Consider the following 21,965-nt stretch of genomic DNA (forward strand, 5'->3'; position numbering starts at 1 on the left):
TGTGCATGTATATGTTGTGGAAAGTAAATGATGTTCATGTATTCTATATTGCTAATATAGTTTAATTATTTCTGTGTTCATGTTAATTTTATTTTTCTATGTTATCTGTTTTCCATTGTAAACAGGAAATTGTAGTTCAGAAGAAGATTCATTTATTATCTATCTCTTCATTTATGGAGCAGGTGCAAATCAAGAATAGCTTTAAATAAATATATGTTATGCATGTAATTTCATTTCTTTGTTTATTGAATGTGTATGCGCCTAACCTCTAATTACCCTGTTGACAAGTAAAAAAATATTTCTGATACTACAAATGCCCATTGATTTTAGCTCTGGTTTATTAGAAAAAGAAAAACTGGACTGTATTGAAAGTTTGTTCAATTCACTTTTCTTCTGCATTTTCATTTACTGTATGCACAAAAGCATTTTTCAGAGGTTCAGAATAGGGTCTCCTAAAAGTATGTTGTATCATATGCATCTGCAGTGTGTAGAAGCGGTCTTCTACTAAAATAAGGCCTAGTTTTTTGAATCTACAATTTTCTGTCCCTATTTATATTCATTTCACAGAAAGGCAAATTGTAAGTACTAAAAAACAAATAACTTGTCCAATATTATGAATTGATAGAACTGAATTGAAATGGGATTACAGTTATTTATTTGTTCGATTTATATAACTGCCCATCTCACATATGTGAAGCTGGGTGGTTCACTAAGTTGAAACACAAAACAAAAATGCAAAAAAATAACCAAAATAATATAACAAAGACCATTAGGAACAATAAAAATGTTAAAACTAGTAAAATATGTAACAGTACAATCCAACTTCCTTACAACATATAGTAGCCATTTAGCAGGCTCCACGCCACCATTACTGAATTTCCAGGCAAGATGGCCAAACCAGGTTTTCAGGCCCTTCCTAAAGGCCAGAATTGTATATGCCAATCAAAGTTCTGGGGGAATGATCTCTGCATGGAATGGTTGTGTGGTAAGGATTTTAGATTGGATGCTTTTATGTAGTTTCTCTCTGCCAATCTTATAGGGCTCCCTGGTTTCTCAAGGAATTTTGAGAGATAAAACAGCTAAAAGATACCTAGAGTTTCATTCGAAAAAGACAAAAAGTGAATCTAACCAAGTATAAGAGCCCATTTTAGGGATTAAGAGCTGCAAAACACAATTCTTTTTATGCTGTTATTGTTGGTTGATAGCCTTATTTAAAGTGATCCATTCCCTGCTGTATGAATAGGTAACTGACTCACTTGCTGTGGGGATTACTCTAGGAATCTGGTGGGTAAAGTTGCTTGCATTTGCTCTGAATTAGACTCCAACTGGTGAGGTATTGTTGAGATGACAGAGGCTCTGTCTTGTTGCCTGGGAAGTATTTCATGCTGTGATTTCTGGGGAAATGGATAAATCTTCACAACTGTTAGTCTCTAGCTACTTGTTTATTAGATCTCTTGTTTATTAGATCCTCTTCTTCATAGCCTCCCAGCGGATAATGTGTGGATTCATGTGAAAATAAATTCTTCCTTGAGACAGGGATGCTTCTATCTGCCTCTCACACAAAATATCTGGACTGAGTTGTCTCTTATTCTTTTGGAATGCACCCAACCCTCCTGAACATCCATCCATCCATCCATCCATCCATCCTTCCTTCCTTCCTTCCTTCCTTCCTTCCTTCCTTCCTTCCTTCCTTCCTTCCTTCCTTCCTTCCTTCCCTCCCTCCCTCCCTCCCTCCCTCCCTCTCCCCCCCCTCTAATTTGTTGTCCATCTCGTGGTTCAAGGCAATTCTATTCTACATTTCCATCACATAATGCAACACATAATGCAGTATGGTAAATATAACTACTTATAGTCTGGTTTTAATGGATCCTGAATGTCTACAAATATTACAGATTAGTAAATGGATAAAAGTAATGGAGATCAAAAACAATACAGTAGTACTTTTTATTATTTTTTATTTTTTCTACTTTTTAGATATTTTAACTTTTGTTAAATGTGCTTAAGCTACATTTCCCCCTGTGTCTGTCTGTCTGTCTGTCTGTCTGTCTGTCTCTCTCTCTCTCTCTCTAATAACAATACAATGGTGATTTTAATATTAACTAATTACTTAAGACCAAAACCATTGTTGTGTTACAAATATTTTGATGTGAATTGCAGTGGTTCTTTTTTAATGTTATATTAACTTTGAAAGAAAAAAACAAATAATATGGTTGTAATATTGACATTCTATATTGTAATAAATACGGATATTTTTTTCTTTCCTGTCTCTATTTTCAGTACTTTCAGCTATCTAAATAGTAGAATGCTAATAATATCTAACAGTATCATGTAAACATTAGGGTATTGAAACAATACAATGTATCAAGATTTATAAGAGAGGAAAACAATTTTCTTCCAGTCTCCAGCCTTCCGCTTTTGGTAATGTTCCAGAGAGCCCTCAAAGAAATAGATTATTGGGACCATTTCAGTCAGGTTTTACACTGGAGCAAAGTACAGAGACAGTATTGATTATATTTGTTGATAACTTTTGGTAGAGCTGGGTTAGTGGTGCAACTATCCTGGTTTTTTTTGATCTCTCAACAACTTTTGAAACAATACATTATGGCAGTGGTAGCGAACCTATGGCATGGGTGCCAGAGGCGGCACTCAGAGCCCTCTCTGTGGGCATGCGGGGCATCGCCCCAGTCCTAGGCCTTCAGCTGGGTTTTATAAAACCTTTTCGCTTTAGGCTTCCGCCGCCGTATAAAAAAAAAAAAGGTTCAATCAATCAGTCAATTTCAACTTCTCGCAGGAAAAAAAAGATCTTGCAAGGTTGGAATTGATTGATTGAACTTTTTAGTCCCACCCAGTCTGCCGTTACCACCGCAGCCACGCCCACCCAATGGGCCACACCCACCAAATTGGCCACACCCAGCCAATGGGCCACACCCACCCGGCACCCAACGATGCATAAGTGGGTTTTGGGTTGCAGTTTGGGCACTCAGTCTCTAAAAGGTTCGCCATCACTGCATTATGGTATTCTTCACTGACTATAGGGTTTGTGAGTGGAAGACCTGATGTTGCAGTGGTTATCCTTTCTCCATGGCCAAAAAGCACTGGTTGGGTAGGCAGTAAGTTATATTTTAGTTTCTTGATTAAATTAAAACTGAGCTGTATGAATAGTTCCAATAGTGGAAAGCAGATGGTGGAAGCAAGAGAGACAAGTGACGTTGCTTACAAAAATTCACCATGTCTTTGATGGTGAAAATGTAAGACAATATAAACTACGTACACAGAAATTTTGAACTGCAAACAAAATTTCAGAAGTAATTTGATTAAAAATAAAATGGAACCCTGAGTAAATGCAATGTTGCTCTCAATGTGATAAGTGCAGCTAATGCTCACAATTCCTAGTCTTTGTATGGAAGAGAGCTCATAATTTGAAGACTGGATATTTCAAGTGAAATTGGTCAAATTTACAGGTGCAGCTTAGTTTTAGTGATGGCAGAAAAGAGGCCTCCAGGTTCATAGGCTCTGAAGGCTGTTATAAAGGCAGTGGTGGAAAAAGAGTGAGTATAACTTCTAGGTCAGGGGTGTCAAACTCACAACATCACGTGACGTGTCGTGACGTATCGTGACTTTTTTTCCATTGCCGGCAATGGGGTGGGCGCGGTTTCGGCATGATGCATCTGGCCCGCAGGCTGGTAGTTTGACACCCCTGTTCTAGGTGGTAGCAGAAAATGTGATACAGAATTCTCTGCTGATTTCAATCTTTTAATGAGACTCTCTTTGTCATTTGTAGCACCTAAAACTTAAAAAAATAAAAGAATCTAGGAATGCATAGATAGTAGAGCAGTGGTTCTCAACCTGTGGGTCGGGACCCCATTTGGGGTCGATCGACCATTTCATGGGGGTCGCCAAGCAAGGCTGTCCGACATTTTTTTTTGTCCGCCATTTTTTTCCCTTTTCCGGCGGGTGCCTTACCTCCCTTGGGCTGGGCCAGCTGGTGGTCGGCCTGCTCCGTCTCTGCTGCTTGCCAGCTACGCCTTGGCGGCGCAGGGGGCGGAACCACGCATGCGCGGTGCTCCCAGGCAGGGAAAGTCCTCGACTTACGACCGGTTGGGTAGTCCTCGACTTACGACCGGTTTAGTCCTCGACTTACGGCCGGGTTAGTCCTCGACTTACAACCGGTTGGGGTCGCGGCATTAAAAAGGTTGAGAACCACTGTAGTAGAGAGTCATTGAATGTAACCACCCACAATTTTCATCTTGGCTCTAGTTCTCATGCAGATGGTTACCTAAAATTAGAAGCATTCTAGTCTGTTGAGCTCATACTTTGTATTTCCATACAGCAGCATTGCATTGTTTGCAAGGACCGTTCTCTGAGGTCAGGACTGAGTTGTCAGAGAACAACTAAATGACAAGTTAGAGATAATTAAAGATGAGGTCAAAACTAGGAGGTAATTATAAAAAAATCAGACTCAGATATGACTGAAGATGGTGAACAGTGAAAAAACAGGGAAGCTGTAACTCAGAGGATATGTACTTTTTTCAGCATACAGAACAGTATATCCCTGCAGTTTTATTGGGATTTGGTTCCCATGTTTCCCAGCCAGTGTAGCTCATACAAATCTGGTGGACTCTAGATTGTAGAGTACTACTTTAGGACATTTGGTGGTGGGGGGGAAGATGTTAGTTTTTTCTCCCAATAATATGCATGTTTCTTTGTTTTTGGTAACTGGCAACTAGTTTTTGCTGTGCTGTGTGTACCAGCTTTCTTGGATATTAATGGGATATTATAATGGGAGATTTAATATTCTTGAATAAATTATGGTTATATGAAATTCAAGAAACTGAGATAGCTGTTTATTTAGATAGTCCTTGACTTACGATGATAATTGAGCCCAACATTTATGTTGCTAATTGAGAAATTTGTTAAGTGAGTTTTGCCCCATTTTACAACTTTTCTTGCCACGTTAAGTGAATCACTACAGTTAGTAACATGGTTGTTAAGCAAATCTGGCTTCCCCATTGACTTTGCTTGTCAGAAGGTCAAAAAAGCTGATCACATGACCCCAGGACACGGCAACCGTCATAAGTATGCACTAGTTGCCAAGCATCTGGATTTTGATCAGGTGACCATGGGGATGCTGCAATGGTTGTAAGTGTGAAAAACGGTCATAAGTCACTTTTTTAAATGCTATTGTAACTTTGAATGGTCACTAATTGAAATGTTATAAGTCAAGGACTATCTGTATGATCAGTTACCCTAAGTTTCAAAACGTTCAAGAAAAGTGAAAATAGTGGTGGATTCTTTTGAGTTATATTGTATCCATAGCACCCTGATATAAAAGGAAGTAATATATGAACTAGACACAGGAAACTCTGAGTTTAAACTTTTGTTTTCAGTTCATGCTTTTTAAGTGAATTTCAATGACTGAAAGAAGTCAGACTTTGTGGGACATTCTGAGAGATCTTTATGTTTAAATAAGTTTTGTAGTCGGAAAACGTCAGACTTTATTGTGTCAGCCAGAAATATAGTGTTTTTCTCTAGTATAGAAAAAAAGCAAAATGCAACAAAAAAGTATTTGTTTTAGATTTTGGAGAGTTTGGAAAATGGTATTATGTCCTAGATTTATCAAGGAAGAGCATTCTATTTTTTAAGAGTAGCAACAGGAAACACAAATACCCGGGAATGTTCTGATACTCTGTATGTCTTTGTGTTTGCATGTAGATTGTTATTCCAACCTTCGTCATCAGTCCAAGGAGTCAGTTTGACTTAAAGGACTTTTGGTATAATGTAACTTTGTTTCTATTCCTCCAGGGCAGGGTGTACTTGATGGGGTCCAGCCAGGTAGGTACAATGCCTAGCCTTCTTGTCATTGGCATTTGAGATCATGGCACTCTTTAGCATGACTGTGACCTGCCGCTGGGTTATCTCAAGGGAGCCCAAATTCTGTGAAGCTGAGGGCTAAACCCCAGTCCTCAAAGTTCACTTTTGTGCATTATGCCAAGTAGATTGCAGCCATGCTTCTCTTCTAAACTGGTGATGCAGCCATTTTGGTCATACTACCTTTATATAATCAATCTAAACTGAATGTGGGACTTTGAAATTTCCTAGCAGAGCTCTGCCGTGGACTCAGCTGGTGGGCTTATTTTGGGTATTCTACTCTCACCTGTTAACTTCTTTTTTCTTGGATGGTAATCACTGATGGGCACTCTACCCATTAGGAAATAATTAATGTTAACTTTCCCATTCTGAATTTTTTGTGGGGACAGTTTCTTCGGTAATTAATATTTCTTTAATATTTACCATTTCTCTTAATTTGAAATTCCAGAAGAAGAGATAGTTCCTATTCAGTGTTTGCTGTGACATCATTAAATGTATCAAAACTGATTCCTGAAATCTAGAAAATGGGCAGTTTTTTTTAATCCTCTGTGTTTTGGTACTTCTTTGATCACTTTCTTTTAAAACCTCCAACATGAATGCTAGATTGGTGCTTTCTTCCAAATTTACTTAAGATCAGTTTATTCCATGTCTTTTTCATTTTTACAGTCTTTTCCTGTAAATAGTCATAAGCTTACATTTCTTGAAGATTGTATCTTAAATGTCTGTGAGGATATGTTTATCTTCACTTGTCTGTACAGACAGGTTGATTAATATAATTTTGAAACATTGGCAATTACCATTTTAAAATTTGTAAATGTAGTCAGCTCCTCTTAAGGCAGATTAATTTATGATTTTAAATGCGGAATGAAAGGACTGTCATGACGAAGGGCGGAAAAGAAATCTCCCTGAGCTGTTAAATATTTTGCCTTTTAAAATCCTGTTTTTCCTTAGCCTAACAATACTCTCATACCTGCATTATCTAGGTATAGAAACACACTGGTTTCTCAAGTTTGCTATTGTTGAGCTTCCTAGTTGCCATTGCTTTACAGTTTTTTGTTTATCAGTTATAGCCAAGTTCATTTCAATATCCTATTTTTAGCATTATTAGCTAAACAGTGCATTAAAAGGAGGAAGTGATTCTAGAGAAAGTAATATGTTGCTCATGTAGGTCTTTATTCATGGAAAGAACTTGGCTGGCTGGCTTATTAACTAAAGAATTTGTAGAGGAAAAAATCTTATACTTTAAACAACATTTAAAGTATTTTGCATATTATAAATAAATCTTTATCTCACATTGGATTCGTTTTTGGAATTTCAAATATCCCAGACAATTTTGAAATAAATCATAGCCCTGGAAATATTTGAAGATAGTTTGGCAGATACTGCAGGTGCATTTTGTATATCAGTGACACATTTTCTGAGTGCACCAAAGAGATTCTGATGTATAATATGATATTCTTACAATTCAGCATTCAAATTAAAATTCATCAATGTAGGTTCAGATTTAACCAGCTGATTTCATGTTTATTATAATGGGAACTCAGATCATTTATTATTTGTTACACATTGAATTCAATTGTCAATAGAAATATTTCTCCCTGTTATATAAAAATATTTTTAAATATTAAGGCACATATTATGATATAATCAGTTGTCATACTTCATAAATGATAGCTTTTTTTTTGCAAAACTAAAACACAATAGTAATTAACCTTGTTGATATTAGACTAGTTGGAAATAATTCAAGTTATTAGAAGGTTTTCTCCTTTGCTTTGAACAGTATTATGATATTTTATTAGGGTAACCAGGAAGCTAAGTATTATCATGGTTTATTTTTGAATTGATGTTGATTTTTCTAAGAGTTGGGAATTGGGTTTGCCCTAAAAATAAACATTAAAGATGGAGATCATTGCCTATGAACAGTTTTCAAAAGATCCAGCTATTTCTGTGTTTGTTTAGTTTCCACTTTTAAATTCAAACTCAGAATGTTGAATTTAAACTCTGATTATATGCACTGCATCCTGTTAACAAAAATTAGGTGGTAGCCTGATTATCTGATGCAAAAGTCTTCTGTTGCCATTCAGGAATGCTGTTATAGAGCAGTAGAAGGCTATATAATTTCATCTTGCATTTATAGATGTTTTTGTTCTAACTAGCAGATTTTGTTAAATTAGTCAACTAAGGGCTAGTTATAGAATATTATAGAATATTTCGTCATTGTGAGTGGGTACTGAAATTCCACATCAGAAATATTAACCTGTCCATATTTAAAGCCTGTTATCAGTTCTCACTTCATAAATTCACACTGAAACAACCACTTTATCAAAGTAAAATAATATTCACGTTCTGTCTCTGAAAACAGTTCTGGTTTATAACTTAAGAAACACTGCCATAATAGCGGTAGGACTAATTTTTTTGCAACTTTTTAAAAGGATCTTTTCTCTTTGACTGTAATATACAGAATACCATCCTGCAGAACAGAGAAGTATATCTGCCTTTGTTGAAATAGATGTAAGATGAAAAAAATGATAAGGGATTCCATTGTGCTGTATTAGCTGCAAAACAATGTTATCCCAGTAAACTATTAAGAGCATCTGCAATCTACTCCAGTGCATACATTGGATATGCGTACTGTGTCACAGTAGTTCAATTTTTGGGGAACTATATGACTGTTTCTTAGTGAGGTACTTTATTTTTGGGCAACCATGGGATAAACTGTTGGATGTTGGTCTTGTGACTTGACTGGTAACTGTGTATAATTGTTTCAGATTAGCTCTGCATTGCCGTCCTGGTTTCATGTCTCTCTTAGGTGCCATTTTGTCACAAGTGCCTTCCACCATCATGTGCTTGAATGGCAAATCCTAATGTTTGCACAGGTACAAAAGAAAAAGGAAAGCAAAGAAAATCTTAGGAGAGGGATTTCCAAGCTAATAAGGACAAATATACTTAATAGGCATGAAATGATGCTGAACTCTGGGTGGAAGGCATAGAAAAATGGGGAATGAGGAAAATGGCAAATGGAGTGTCTGGAAACATGAACAGTGAGTACTCCAACCTTGTTGCAGGTTCCATTTGTATCTGCTATTTGCATCAGTCTTTTACATAAGCAGTGTTTTATTTCAAATGAGTCCATATGTAGCTCCGTATCTCATTTGATACAATTCCCTTCTCCCCTCCCATCATTTTTACATTTACATAAACTGTCCCTTGCTTGATCACTGTTCCTGATATATTGTATATTTAATATGTTGAAAGATGTTCTTGTGAAGGAGTTCGCTTCATTTGAAGCTTGGCAGAATAATGCTGTTTAAACATGTATTAATTATTTCGGTATGTGTAGAAATGTGATCAAAACGCAGTTAAAATGATTATAGGCCTTAGTGATATTTTGCATTGTATTTTGGCTTGTATCAGTCACGAGTGAGCTTCATTTGTTACAGGAATACATACAGTAGAAGTTGTAAATACGCTGAATTAAAAGAAAAAGACAAAATGTTCCGCCCTTATGAATTTGAAGTAACAATAAACTGATCAATCAAAATAAAATCTTTATGACGGGAAATTTGTGTTTTCTTTAACAATGTATATACAATTATAATAGTAAAAATATGAAACAGCAAGAAAATACATATAATTTCAGCCTCCTATGCAGACAGTCCCAGCTTTGCTCCCATAGGGAAAATACAGAATTCCTTTCATATGCATATGTTTGTTTAAGAAAATGTGTTTTAGGTAGGGGTTAATTCAAACTTGTGTTTTATCACAGAAGTCAGATTGTCAAATGTAGTTTTTTGGGAAATAAGTAATTTATTCCAAAGCTCAAGTTCTTTTAACATTCTACTTTTATTATATATTGCAATAGATATATAATGGCAACTAGGTTTCTAAACAGCAGATTAAACCTTGTATGTACAAAATCATATTCATCAGCCTTTCTGTTATTTTCATAAAAAACCAACTCATCTTCTCATAACCTGGCAAGGTAGTGGAACCTCTGTTTCTGAAGTCTCCTGTTGATAACAGTATTATTAGTTTTCATTATAGGCTGCTTAAAAGGCTTCTGTTGATGATCACTCTGATATTAGGTGTAATCTGATATTATTGAAAAAACTGGGGGAAGCTTATAATCAGGTACCTGTTGGTCTGTGGAGTTCCTTGATTAGGGTATTGCTTTCTGCTTGAACTACCAAGGAAGAAATCACACCCCTACCAACATAGCAAGTAAGTTGCTGTATATCAGGGGTGTCAAACTCGCAACGTCATGTGACATGTAGCGACGTGTCGTGACTTTTTTCCCCCATTGCCAGCAACGGGATGGGCGTGGTTTCGCTATGATGCATCCGGCCTACGGGCCGGCAGTTTGACACCCCTGCTGTATATAAACAGGGAGAAAACCCCATACTCACCAGCACTGTTGCCACAGACGTGTTTAGTCATCTGCATGATTCTGGGTGGCAAAAAATGATTATTTCATACAATATGTGTTACAAGTCAGTAGCAGAATTTCTTGTGACTCTGCACTCTGCTGGTTCGCTTGTCAGTTGACAGAGCTTGAGGGCAGATAATTATTGCTCATTATTTGAGTTTGTTTGCTTTGCTTCCTTGTGGGAATTTTCCTTTTTCATACTGAGTACACAGGAACAAGCAGGTGTTGAGAAATTGGATGCACTGGGGGAAAAGGTACAACAAGAATACTCCCCTGTAAATTAATCAGTTACTTTTTTTTCCAGATTGTGTTGAGAAGGGTTTTGTTTTTTGTTTTTCCCCCCCTGTTTTGGAATCACAAATATGTGTCATGATGATGCTGTGGATGTTCCTAAGTTGAGTTAAAGAGAGCAAATCCACACTGACATCTCATGGCCCAGGGTTGCCATTATCTTTATTGCTTTTAAAAAAACATATCACTCTTCCAGCTTTCATTGGCAAGACATTGGGTGGGCCTCAAGCATTAGCCATGTCCAAACCGTGTCACTGGTCTTTTTGCAAGCAAATGTTATGTGGCAGTTTTTAGTTTGGTGTGGAACTGAAAATGGCATTGGAATATTTAAGCATGTGATTAAGCTAGCTTTGTTGCTTTTCTATTTGGGGCTCCTTACTTTGTGCTTTATGCTGTGACCTGTAGCATTTCTGTCCTAGGTGATGATAAGTATGGGCGGAAAGTAATTTTGTTCAGTGCCTGTCGGATGCCTCCTAGCTATCAGCTCGATCACGTGAAGCTGCTAAGGTGAGTGTTGCTCTACCTGGCTTGTTTAATCTTTGAATTTCCCCAAATGCTTCTCGTTCAAGAAGCTTCTTCAGTTCTAACTCATTGGTGGGGAATGGAAGGATTTATATTTTTTGTAGTCATCTGGTCGTTAGTACTCTGAGGGCTGGCCATTAGCTCTCAGAGAAGAATATAAATCCTTCCATTCCCTACCATTCAGTTAGAACTGAAGAAATTCCTTGGATGAGAAGTGAAATGTTTTCAAAGAAAAAAACCAAAAAAGTCCAGTTGCCTTTTGGAAAAAGCACCTTTAATGTTTTTGAACAACTGTAAAGGGAAAATTCTTTAAACACTCATAGTTCATTTGTCAGATATTCACAGTCACATTTTAGAATCCATGTCTGTCTTTATATATAGAAACTAAATAGTTCTTATTTTGACTAAGTACTGATAAAATTACTGACCACTCATATCTCTTTCTTCAGCTATTTAAAGTATACATTGGACCAGTATGTGGAGAGTGACTACACCCTAATATATCTGCATCATGGTCTGACCAGTGAAAACAAACCATCTTTAGGTTGGCTGCGGGATGCCTACCGGGAATTTGATCGCAAGTGAGTTACTATGGTTTTGGATTTTAAAAGAGTTAAGATGGTCTGGATAAGGATAAAAGAAATAAAAATGAGAGTATAATATAGTTTTATAGCCTTCTTGGTGAGAGATTTAGGTTGATTCTCTGTTTTTCTTATAGCAAATCAAGTTCCTTTCAGTTAAGAAATATTTTATATACATCATAATTCTTTGTTTTTCAGATACAAAAAGAACATCAAAGCATTGTTCATTGTGCATCCAACTATCTTCATCAAGACATTGCTGATTCTCTTTAAGCCCTTGATCAGGTATGAAAACGTGAAGATGCTTTGTTGGTATAGTATAGATGTAATATAAAATGATTAGGAAGTAAAGCATGTCTTCAGTGCTTTTTTTAAGTAGGCTTACCATAATAATTTGTAATTTAAAAAATTATATTGTTTTTATCTTCTTTCCAGGAGTTTGAGGATGCATTATTTCTCCATTTTTTCCTTACAAAAATGGATGAATTAGTGTTATATATTTTGGTTTTTAGCAAAGCATTTGATCGGGTGTGTCATGATTACCAATCTATAAGTTTAGGCTGGTGAGATGTTAGTTGAACAGCCACATACCTGGCTCAAAAATCATACTTAAAAGAGCACTCATCAGTGATTCCTTATCAGTCTAGATAAAGGTATCAAGTGAAATGCTCCAAGGCTTGGTCCTGGGCCCTCTGTTTTTCATTATTTTTACGATTTGATTGAAGAGGTGGAGGCAATGCTTATCAGATCTGCAGATGACACAATAATGGATGTGATAGTTAATTCCATAAATAAAATTCAAAAGCATCTTGCTAGATGGAAAAATAGACTAAGTGTAGCAGAATGAAGTTGAATAGAGGCAAATATAAAGTTTTTCACTTAGGAAATCAAAATTAAATCCAAAGCCATAGGCTGGGAAACTGTATGGTTTGGCAATAGCATTTGTAAGATGTTCTTAGAACAGCAGGCGACTACAAACCAAATATTGTGATAGTGTGATTTGAGTATAAAAAAACTAATCAACAAACTCTCCACTTCTGGGCACTGCACTGAATCCTACTATAATAGGATTCAGAGAAATAGAATAGGAGCAGAGAAGGGCAATAAGACTGATCAGAGGACGGGAAACTACATTTTACAAGGAACGACTGAGAGAACTAGATACATTTACTCTTGAAAAAATAGGATAAGAGTATGAAAATTTGAAAAGGCTCAAATTCTCTATGTTCTTGTGCAAAACAGAAAAATGGGTGAAAATAATGGGAAGGCAGATTCTAATTAAATATTGAAAGAAATAATAATAGCACTTCAACAATTCTTTTGAGAAATGGTAGGCTGTTCTTGGATGTCTTCATGTGGAGGTGAGGCATTTGTTGGGAATGATTTAAATTTGATTACTTGTGTTGAACAAGAGTTGGACCGCATGGCTTAAATGGCACTTTCTAACACTACAATTCCAGGATTTATTATAGTGCTGTGTAGTTCATGGAATATTATGAGAGGATACGGATAACTTCATTTTTCATCTGGATCTCTGAGAATTCGAACTCTTCTGTTTGTAGCAGTAGTTTAAGTTTAATATTTTAGCCACAACATTATCTCAGCACAGTAGGGTCAATTTATTTCCAGTTATGGGAGTTCTATTTCTAATTAAACAATTTGCACATGATGAAACCAAGAAAAGAGATACTTTTATTTTATTGATTGATTTGGTTTGATTTGCGTGCCACCTTACTCACCTAGAAGTGATTCTACTTTGCACATATTCAAAAGCCCATCCATTATATCTGGAATGAACTACCCCCCGAGATCCGGATGATTCCGGATCTCCTTACTTTCCGCCGCGCCCTCAAGACATGGCTTTTTCAGCAAGCGGGCCTGACCTAGGGAGGATTTTAGGCAGGGATAATTTTAAAAGTATTTTAATCGGAAACACAGCTGATAATATTTGGTTTTAATTCGGCTTTTATCGGGGTTTATTTTTTGTATTTTTGTATTTTTGTATTTTGTATTTTTTGTATTTTGTGTATATTATTTGTTTTTAATATGCTGTGAACCGCCCTGAGTCCTATGGGAGAAGGGCGGTATACAAATTAAAATAATAAATAAATAAATAAATAAATATTTGTCCAAAATAGACAAAATATTTCAAAACCGGAACTACATAAATCGTTCAGTACAAATAATCAGGACTGGATTGGATTTTCCAAGCAATGAAATTGCGAATAAGATGGCATATAACAAGGCCACCTCTCTATATGTTCATCTCATATACCACAATGCTATAGTTTTACTATAATGTTCCATATTTGTTCAAAATGTTCTTGCATTTTTTCCTCTAGAGTTAGTTTTGATATCATATGACTTGTACTATATACTCCTCAGAAAGAAAAAGAATACCATATTTCCTATTTTCTAAATATTTTCTTTATAACATAGTGCAGTGATGGCGAACCTTTTAGAGACTGAATACCCAAAAACTGGCCCCTGCCCCACTCCATCCCCTTCCCCGCCCCCGCTCTGCTCCCCTATCCCCCGCCCCGCCTGCCCACAGGACCACTCACCACCTCCAGGGCCCGCCGCAGATCGCCCAAGTAGCCAGCAGCGCTATGGTGGCCATACCCTCTGTCCGCGCCCTGCAGCATCAACTGCATGATGGAGTGTGAGGGCAGATTCTTGTCTATGCTGCCTGGTTGCCATGTCCTTGGCTGCGCTGCTCCATGTGGGCCACCCTCGAGGGCGACTCTCCTTCAGGGGGGCTGCTGGAGAGGAGGGGGTCGTGGGGGGAGGCAAGGCTGGGGCAACGGCATGTGTGCCCACAGAGAGGGCTCCGAGTGCCGTCTCTGGCACCCGTGCCATATGTTCGCCACCACTGACATAGTGCAAATATTGCCTGCAGTCCAGGCACTAGGAAAAATGATACTGAAACTCACTCTTATTTACTAAAAGTTTCCATAATGTGGCTACTTTAGGAATATTGTTTTTACATATCTTAAACAAGTGCCTTTGCCCTACGGGTATCAAAAATTCTTAACTTTTGTTTAGTGTTGGAAATCCTCCAACTGATTACTGAGGATTTATTATCCTCTCTAAATGATTTATTGCAAAAGACTGAAGTTTTTTTTATATATTTATTGCAAAAGACTGAAGTTTTTTTTATATATAACTGTGGCACTACATTTGGAAAAGGATCAGATTTAGTCCACTTCAAAATCTAAAGATGAAGAATTTTAATAATATATAAATTGCCAATGGTGTAAGGACAATAGGATAGTATATCCTTCTAATTAATGCAGAAGAGCATCTTTCTCAGTGCCAATTTTTTCTGTTCAGCTCATGCTTGAGTGTAATAATATTTATTTTTCATGTACCGGGCTGTCAATTGTTTTGCAGCTTTAAGTTTGGAAGAAAGATATTCTATGCAAACTATCTGAGTGACCTTGAGGAGCATGTGAAGTTGGAACAGTTGGGAATCCCAAGCCAGGTGCTAAAGTGAGAACAGATTGCTTATTTTGACTTGCTTATTTCCAGCTTCTGAAATGGAGGATGATGTATTAAGAAGGGGAGTCAAGAAAAGGGCCTTCAGAGTTTGATTTCTTTGCATACTTGGCGTGACACAGGCAGTCCTTGACTTGCAACCATTTAGTGACCATTTGAAATTACAATAGCATTGAAAAAAGTGATTTATGTTTTTATGTTTTTCATACTTACAACTGTTGCAACATCCCCATGATCACATGATCAAAATTCAGATGCTTGAGAACTGGCATGTATTTATGACAGTTGCAGTATCCCAGGGTCATGTGATCACCTTTTGCAACCTTCAAAGTCAACGAGGAAGCCAGATTTACTTAACAATAGTGTTACAAACTTAACTGCAGTGATTCACTTAGCAACTGTGGCAAGAAAAGTCATAAAATGGGTCAAAGCTTATTTAACTGTCTTGTTTAGCAACGGAAATTTTGGGCTCAATTGTGATCATAAGTGGAGGACTATCTGTACTTTAAACCATTTGATGTCTCCCAGCAAAAGATGGGGAAACATTTTTAATCCCCCTTTTTACAGCCTTTGTGTTGGATACTTTCTCCCAGTTATTCAACTGTCTTATTGTTCCTTTACCTTGTATTTGAGAACTTACTCTTAACTTTCTTAAGCAGAGATAGTTTTAGATCTTTAGATCTAACCTGCTCTTTCCAAATTACTTTTCTGCTCAGTTGTATTAGAGCAGGGGGTCAAACTGCCAGCCCGTGGGCCGGTTTCATCATACTGGAGCCGCGCCCACCCCATTGCCGGCAATGGCAAAAAAGCTCCGATACGTCGTGCAATGTCACGTGACGTCGCGAATTTGACATGTCTGTATTAGAGGGTTTCTAACTTTCTGTTAGTTAGTTATTTAGATAGTAGATGGTGTAACTGTTCTAGAGGGTATATTGTAGGACATTCTTTCATAAAGTAGTGCATCAATGGATATTAGTTAAGTAAGAATTTTTAGCATAGGACAGATTTCATACATACCAATGTTTTTTTCATTGTAGGTATGATGAGTATTTGAGATCACTACAAAAACCTACCCAGGTGCCTCAGAAAGTAACACCACCCCGTCCGCCTCTGCCAAATCAGCAGTTTGGAGTTTCTCTCCAACAGTGAGTATTTCCATCTCTTTATTTTAGTTGATGTACTAGTGATACCTGCACACTTTCTCTGGTAATATTATCAGTGTTTGCAATCCAATTACTGCTGTAATTAATTTTATTCTGCCAGGCTGAGCTACCAAGATCTTGGCCAGAGTGAGACCTTGGATATTAGCTAGTTTCAGGGTCTTTTCTCCACCCCTCCCAAATAATATGTGTGTCGTGTGAGCAATTCTTTTAGAAAGATTGGTATAAAATTATTTCTAGCATCTTGCAAAGGAAAGATAAACATTATATAAGCTTCTCCTCTACCAACAGGCTGAGGGAGAAGAACTCAGACCGGAATCCTATCCCATTGGTGATCAGAGAAACCATTGCTTATCTACAACAGCATGGTAAGAGCAAGGAGAATCCATGTTCAAACTGATCTGCCCCCTCTGGTATCCCCTATAGGGATTTTCTTTTGCTTGGATCAGCTTAGCTATTTTCAGATGTCTTAGCATTTTTCTAACTTCACATTGAAAAACAGTGGAATTCTATATATATCAGTATTGTAACTGTTTCTTTGTAAATATCATGGGCAAAATTTCTCTAAATCATTTGGAGAACTTGCAATCTTCTTGCTTCATTGTCCAATTCTATAATAGATACATTATTTTTAGGGCTACATAATGTTTATTGCTCATGTTTGTAATAATATGATTACTCTGAGCTCTTTCCCTTCCCACCTCTTTCAGCTCTTACCACACAGGGGATTTTCCGGCGATCTGCAAATACACAAACAGTAAGAGAGGTTCAACAGAAATACAACATGGGTAAATATCTGCTCGAGGTAGTCCCTTCCATTTGTCTTTCCCTTCTGTACAGGCTTTAAATTTGCCCTTGGCACGTGGAACTTCTGCCATATTGCAGGTTACGCTTTGGCTATTGCTCTGAAACCCTTTATTCTCTCTTACCCAGGATTGCCTGTGGATTTTGCAACATACGAGGATGTGCATCTTCCAGCTGTGATTCTCAAGACCTTCTTGAGGGATCTGCCTGAGCCTCTGCTCACCTTTGGTCTCTACAGTGATGTTGTCAATTTCTACAGTGAGTTGTTACCAAGATGGTCCTAATCCCATATCGGTAATCTTTTCTCAGTATGCTTGACCCAGAGTTATGATTTTCTTTGACAGTAGGAGAAGAAGACTTATTTTTCAAGTCAATATAATTCAATTTCTATTGATTAGGAGACTCTTATTTCTTTTCAAGTATTTTTTTCTCTACAAGATAATCTCTCCCTATGTTAACTAGAAATTGGGAATGTTGGTGCATATCACACTTGTTTTCTTTTCCTTTAAGGTATGGAAGAAGAAAAGAGTATAGATATTGTTCGCAAAACACTTCAGACTCTCCCAGAGGAAAACTATCAAGTTCTGTGTTTATTAATGAACTTTCTTGGGCAGGTGAGATTAGTGTATTACATACTTTTCAAATTCTGAGCCATAAGATGTGGTGATGATGGTTAGCTTATGTAGTTTTAAAACAAATTTCAAAAGTTAATGGAGGGTGCCTATCACTTATTATTAATCGTCGTAATATGGCTGGTACCCTCCATTAATTTTGTGTAACTGTATGTTTAGAAATAACCTAAATTTGAATATGAGATACACTGTTTAGAAGGCCTGTGACGACATTGATCTTCACTCTGGTGAGGGAGCGTAAGGCCCTTTGCTTCCACATTCTTGTCATCCTTAATCTTTCATGTTTGATTGAATTTATCACAATTTTTTTATTTGTTTATGGTGAGCTGCCCCGAGTTGTGGAGAGGCGGGCAGAATACAAGTTAAACAAGCTATTCTTAGTCACTATTTGGAAACAAGATGCTAAAATAGGTGAACCCAAATTTTTCTGTGTATCCAATCTTCTATAGCGCTCCATCCTGATCCCCTTTCCCCAGTCATTGACAAATATTCTACTTGTGAAAGGATCGGGCTCAGGTTCCGCCAAAGCACTTCATTGCTGAGCAGTAATTAGCAAATTTCTATATCCATGCTGAAATCTGATCCCTATATATACCATATATATCCAATTTCTTGCTACGATTTCTTTTTCTTCTTCTGTTCAATCGTGTCTAATTCTCAGAGACTGCCTGGACAAATCCGTGCAGTTTTCTTGACAAGATTTTTTTTTTTCAGAAGTGGTTTGCCACTGTCTCCTTCCTAGGACTGAGAGAGAGTGACTGGTCCAAAGCTGCCTAGGGTGGGATAGAACTCGTGGTCTCCCAGTTTATATCCTAATGTAGACATGTCAAACACAAGGCCCGGGGGCCGGATGCGGCCCGTGACATGGTTTCATGTGGCCCACGAAGCCATCCTGGAAACAGTGAGGGAATGGCCCCTGCTGCCTTGGCCCTGGCCCAGGCCGACTGGGAGCCAATGTACAATTTTGTGGTGGCCATCTATGCTGAAATGCATTCAGTCTTAGCTCCACAAGGCCGTCTGGAAACAGCGAGGAACCAGCCCCTGCCGCGTCTGCCCCGCCTCCTGGGTGCATGCTGGGGAGGTGTCACCCTTTGTGAGGAATGAAGAAATGCACCATCGCCTGGAAGTGGCCAGCAAATGGCCCTTGCCTACTTCACATATCCGGCTTGATGGGCTCCGGGGGAGGGGTTTTGGCAGGCTCTTCCAGTGGACCATGCCTTGGCGCTTACCCTGGCAGAGACCCTCAGATCTGTCCCACTCCTGCTCAGGCCCCCACAGGCACCCTTGACGCGAACGATGTAGAGCTGGCCATGCCCACCCAGTAGGCCACACTCCACCCATGCCCACCCAGTAGGCCACGCCCACTCTGGCCACACCTACCCAGCCCCCCCGAGGACAACCACAATGCTGATGCGGCCCTCAATGAAATTGAGTTTGACACCCCTGTCCTAATGCCTTAACCACTGTGCCAAAGTGCACCTCATTATGTGTTGTGTGGTAAAAAAACAAAATTAAAAGTGAATGTAGGGAATATAAATCAAATTAATATTTACAGAATTTAATTCCTTGTTAGTGTGATGCAATGAATAGATAACTTTGAGGAACGGGGGAAGGAAATGTCTAAGAAACCATCAGACAAAAGAGACAGGAGCCCTCAATTGTTTGTCGAAGAAGAAACCTAGGAATGACACACCTTTCTAGCATTTAAAAGCAGTAGGCAAGAAATTTGTACTTTCAGACTTGCAAGATTGATGGTGGCTTTCCCAGTGAAACCAGTCAGGAAACACGACCAGATGAACTAAATCTGCTTTATTGTCAGGCCACATTAACAGAACCTCGTAGGTCTGAAAGTACAAACTTCCCACCTGCCACTTTTACTGCTAGAGCCGTTAGGATGGGTCCTTCCTAAGACTCTGACCATTAAACAATTACGGGTGCCTGGCCTCTGCCTCTTATCTGATGATTTCCTATGCAGCATCTCCTCTCCCCTTTCCACAGGGTTATCCATGCGATAGAAAGCATCTCTAAGAGTATAAGGGACAAGATATGAAACCTGTATCCCTATTCTGCAGCAGGTGAACAAGATTGCCAAAAGTTATATATAAATTTGTATGTGCTTGTGTATGTGTGTTAGTCATCTTTAAAGCTCTTTGAGGCTCATCCCGATTATCCATGAGGCTGCCTGCTTCTAGGCTCTAGCGGAGGGCTGGACGAAGACCTTCAAGGTCCCTTCCAGCTCTATTCTGATTGAATTAAATTAGTTATACCTCCTCCTCCTCCCCCTCCCCCTCCTCCTCCTTCTTCCTCTTCATCAGCAGCCCCACGAAAAAGTGCTGCTGAGTTTTGTCCAAACCAGTCCCTTAGATTTTGAAGCCACAATGTTCTTCTTCTGCCTGGACCTCGTTTGCCTTCAATCTTTCCCTGGAGGATTAAATGGAGTATGCCGTATTTTTCTGGGTGTCGCATCACATGACCGAAATATTCTAATTTTCGTTTTTTAATTGTTTTGATGATTTCCCTTGGCTTTCCCAGGAGGCTTATCACCTCCTCATTTCTGATCTTGTCAACCCAGTTTATAAGTAACAGCCGCCTGTAAATCCACCTTTCAAATGCTTCTAGTCTCTTCAGGTGGCCTTCTGTCAGAGACCAACTCTCTACTCCATAGAGCAAGATAGAAAAAAATATAACATCTGACAAGCCTGATTTTCAGTCTTAGTAGTTATACCTGGCTGTCCTATTTGATCTAACAGACTAAGCACATTCTAAGTCCCATTGTTAAAAGTATGACACCTTGCGAGACTTCAGAGATGTATCTTTTCAGTAGTCTTACCTGCTGTGTGGGAAAGAAGCCCAATATCTGCATGGCCCCAGTCATGTTGTCAACTTAGGAAAGGTCTTCAAGTGTGACACAGGACACTTTATGATGCTACACTGATCTTAAGATAGTAGTTCTTTATTCTTGATGTTTCCTTCCCTATCCACTTTTACAGTGACTTTGGATGTGTAAAAACAGTCATACAATATAATTTAAAAAAAAAAATAGTAAAATGCCTGCAAACGTCAAAAGAAAAGCAGCCAGTAAAAGACAATAAATCCTGCAAATCCACTCTAACTGAAGGCCTGGAGAAAGGGCCAGTTTTTCAGATCTTTTTTTAAAATAATAATAATAATAATCGTATGTTTTTACACATCCAAAGTCATTGTAAAAGTGGATAGCTTTATACATATCTTAAATCAATCAAATTTATAAGATCACTCAACTCGCAATGTCTCTGTTGCAAGTTGCTCACATGTCCTTGGACAGTTGAAGTGGCTTATAAATTGAACAAATAAATATCTACCAATTAGATTTTTGTTATTTTATTCCAGAAAAGATTGAAACCAATACACTAAAAGAAATTAGCAGATGACTGATTCCGTAAACGGGGAAGGAAAAAAAATTGTAACTAAAGGCCAGTAGTTTGTTAAACAGCAGGTATTCTAAACTCCAAATATCACTATTTTATATGCAAGACAACTTTGGTCTTTATGTGTAACCTGAGAGTTGAATAGATGGTAAGGAGCTAAGAAGCACTGAATCAAATTCCTGTTTTTTTTCCCCGAGTGTTTAATTTTTTTCTTCCTCTTTCTCTCCCGTTACTTCACATGTAGGTCTCTGCCAACAGCGATATCAACAAGATGACCAATGCCAATCTGGCAGTAGTATTTGGCCCAAATCTGTTGTGGGCTAAAGATGCAGCTATAACCCTCAAAGCCATCAATCCTATCAACACCTTTACCAAGTTCCTCTTGGACAACCAGGTGCAGCTTTCCCAGAACACAGAGGCTTGAGCCATAACCTGTTTGTGTTAGCACGCTCTGTGTCCACTGTGATCATTCCTTTCTTCTCCTCCTCCTCCTCCTTTTCTTTTCTACCTTGCTTTGGAGATGTGGCCATTCTGAAGAAGTTCCAGGTGATGTGTAGTGTGAAAGATGGATACAGTTTGCTTGTGCGTATATATGGAGGGTTTTGCAGGAAGGGGGCTTATCAGATGAGGAGGGAAAGCAGATCTTAAAAATCAAGTTCTACCTTGGCTATTCTGTCTTGGGTACTTGTACTAGTATTCAGGTTGTTCTTAAATGTTTTATCTCCTTTCCTTTCCCAAAGGTGTCCTATCAGATAAGTCTCGTTAACTGTCAACGG

The 21,965-nt window shown here is 38.2% G+C and overlaps 1 protein-coding gene across 2 annotated transcripts in view; it reads left to right on the plus strand.

Annotated features, from left to right (window-relative positions):
- The window catches only part of ARHGAP1 (Rho GTPase activating protein 1), a 30,796-nt gene extending 9,126 nt beyond the window's left edge, over window positions 1-21,670 (plus strand). For both annotated transcript variants that reach the window (XM_015824127.1, XM_015824128.1), the window contains exons 4-13: window positions 11,005-11,092; window positions 11,557-11,688; window positions 11,887-11,973; window positions 15,082-15,180; window positions 16,224-16,331; window positions 16,638-16,714; window positions 17,057-17,134; window positions 17,280-17,408; window positions 17,661-17,764; window positions 21,434-21,670. In XM_015824127.1, the coding sequence (XP_015679613.1) occupies window positions 11,005-11,092; window positions 11,557-11,688; window positions 11,887-11,973; window positions 15,082-15,180; window positions 16,224-16,331; window positions 16,638-16,714; window positions 17,057-17,134; window positions 17,280-17,408; window positions 17,661-17,764; window positions 21,434-21,613 (1,082 nt within the window). In that variant the 3' untranslated portion in view covers window positions 21,614-21,670. The remainder of the gene's footprint in view (window positions 1-11,004; window positions 11,093-11,556; window positions 11,689-11,886; window positions 11,974-15,081; window positions 15,181-16,223; window positions 16,332-16,637; window positions 16,715-17,056; window positions 17,135-17,279; window positions 17,409-17,660; window positions 17,765-21,433) is intronic.
- The last annotated feature ends 295 nt before the right edge of the window (window positions 21,671-21,965 follow it).

The sequence above is a fragment of the Protobothrops mucrosquamatus genome, unplaced genomic scaffold (assembly GCF_001527695.2).
Source record: "Protobothrops mucrosquamatus isolate PMUCROS unplaced genomic scaffold, P.Mucros_1.0 scaffold2131, whole genome shotgun sequence".
NCBI classification, from domain to species: domain Eukaryota; kingdom Metazoa; phylum Chordata; class Lepidosauria; order Squamata; family Viperidae; genus Protobothrops; species Protobothrops mucrosquamatus.